This window comes from Daucus carota, chromosome 5 (genome assembly GCF_001625215.2).
Source record: "Daucus carota subsp. sativus chromosome 5, DH1 v3.0, whole genome shotgun sequence".
Taxonomy (NCBI): Eukaryota; Viridiplantae; Streptophyta; class Magnoliopsida; order Apiales; family Apiaceae; genus Daucus; species Daucus carota.
In genome coordinates this window covers 44,796,340-44,798,659 of record NC_030385.2, presented here as the reverse complement: position 1 = coordinate 44,798,659, position 2,320 = coordinate 44,796,340, and the positions used below count along the sequence as shown (strand labels likewise).

The following is a 2,320-nucleotide window of genomic DNA, read 5'->3' as shown; positions in this document are numbered from 1 at the left end:
GTTACAGAGTGTACTAAAGCTCGTCAGATATGCTCTTCCTTTCCGTCAAGAACGGAGATGTTTTAGTTGTTAATATAATTTATAATTTGATATTTTATTCAAGAATTTATATTTAAACCTTAAAATTATGTTTTCTAAACTATCAAAGATATTCTTTTTATATTTTGTCCTTTAATATTCTTTTTAAAGACTTTCTTTTATTTATATTCTTCTAAAATATAATTTTTTGTTTTCAAAATAATAAACATTTATTAGATTTATTTTACTAAAAAGTATCATATAAACAGTGATCCAAACATGAACGCAACAGACAGGGATGGAGCCAGAATTAACATAACACGCCTCAACCATGAAAGCAAATAAACAATTTCTATTGGGAAGATCAGTGCCTACCTCTAAATACGTCCCTGGCAACAGACAACACTTCTATTTGTCAGGTCCGAATGTAATAAAAAGAAGAGAACCGTCCAAACAAAAATCTAACCGAAACTATTAAAAAAAATAGTACAGAACAGAAATTAATCTTATCATCTCATCTCATCACGCTTATGAGTTCTGAATTTCGGATACATGTGAACACTGCACAACCATAATAATCAATATACTACTGGACAACACAACAGTGTTCAGCACATTTGCACATTGTTTTTGATGAGAAAAAGGAGGGATAATATAATTTATATTTATCCACGTGAAGAATGTGATTAAACCGCTCCACAAAGTCTTCACTTTAAACCGGCCCTTTGGCCGTTTATGTACTTTTACATCGTACTTCACTTTAATATAATTAACCCACCAGAAATAATTTTGCTTAATTTCATTTAATTAAATAAAATCCTACCTATAACCAGAACCTTCCTGAAACGACGTCGTTACGTAATCCCTAACCTCCCTCGCAATCACATTTCTCATGACATCCCAAAACACTTCCGGCCCGTTTTCCCCTCCCCGGTCCGACCCGCTCCCCATACCCGGTGGCGCTAACGTCAGCGTGGTCATGGGATCAATCTCGTCCGGGCCCACATTCATGTCCAATGATCCTGATACCCCACATTTCGAATCTCCCCGGTTTATTTGTACATCATTTGTCTCGTTTTCGTTAAATCGAGTTTGAACCGAGTCGAGTTGACGTCTTTTAAGCGTCGAATTCCAATGATTTTTAACCGCATTGTCGGTGCGCCCCGGAAGCAACCGCGCAATAGTGGCCCACCTATTCCCGTACTTCTGATGTGCCGCTAAAATAGTCTCGTCCTCGTCTTGCGAAAACGGACGATGTTGAACATCGGGACTTAATTGATTGCACCACCTTAAACGACACGATTTTCCTGAGCGGCCCTTGATGTATTTACTTATGAGTGACCAGTTCCTAGCTCCGAATCGCTCAACGAGTCGGGTCAGGATCCGGTCCTCCTCCGCGCTCCACGGGCCTTTAATCTTCTCGGGCTTGTTCACATCTCTCGGAGCCTTGGCTCCATTTAACGAAGAGTCGGATGATGATGAATCGGATGAAGTGTTTGTAGATAAACATAAGCTAAACGGTTCCATCAGAGAGAGAGAGACGAGAGAGAGAGAGAGAGGGAGAGAGAGATTTGTTGAGAGAGGGAGAGATTTGTTGGGAGAGAGAGGAGTTAAGTGAAGAGGAGTGTTGGTTTAGTTTGAGAGTTGTGAATATATAGATAACGAGTAGTGAAGTGTGGTGCATGAACTTGGGGCGTTAAAGTAGAATTGCAATAAAATGAGAAATGTACATTAGTTTGTTTCTTGGAAACTACCTTTTGTAAAGTTGGTAGGGGTTTTGTGTACAAAACTCAAAATATTGTTTAGATGCGCACCACATCCCATGTAACTATTTTAATAGTTTTGTGACCAAATCTCTCTTTCTCACGGATTTCTTTGCTTATAGTAATATTCTTGTTCCGTTTGAGATTTTTCGAATAAGTTAAAATAGCTGAATTTTTCGCGAGCGTTTCACATTTACAAAATCAGAGTTAACTAGGGTAGGGGTATGTATCGAATGCATGGTTAATTGCCAATTATCACGCGTTTAAATCAGTAACGGTTTAAATCAGTAACGGATGTCTTGTCAAAAATATTGGGTAACGGGAGTTTTAAAGGGTGTAACTGAAATGAACCAAAAACATTGAATACAGTTGATTCAAATCAAATTTGTAACATCTCAACAACTTAGTTAACACCTAGAATTAATTGGGGACTGAAAAAATCTCGTAACGGGTCGATGACCGAGCGGTTGATGACCGTGTGGTTAATTGGGATGGACTGTAATTTCGTTACAAATCAAATTGATTATTACATGTCGGAG

The 2,320-nt window shown here is 38.2% G+C and overlaps 1 protein-coding gene across 1 annotated transcript; it reads right to left on the bottom strand.

The window, feature by feature from the left end:
• Window positions 1–350: 350 nt before the first annotated feature.
• Window positions 351–1,660, bottom strand: LOC108222040 (transcription factor MYB73). The gene has a single exon (XM_017395925.2). The coding sequence runs from the start codon at window positions 1,543–1,545 to the stop codon at window positions 838–840; it is 708 nt and encodes a 235-aa protein (XP_017251414.1). The 5' UTR covers window positions 1,546–1,660; the 3' UTR covers window positions 351–837.
• Window positions 1,661–2,320: the final 660 nt, after the last annotated feature.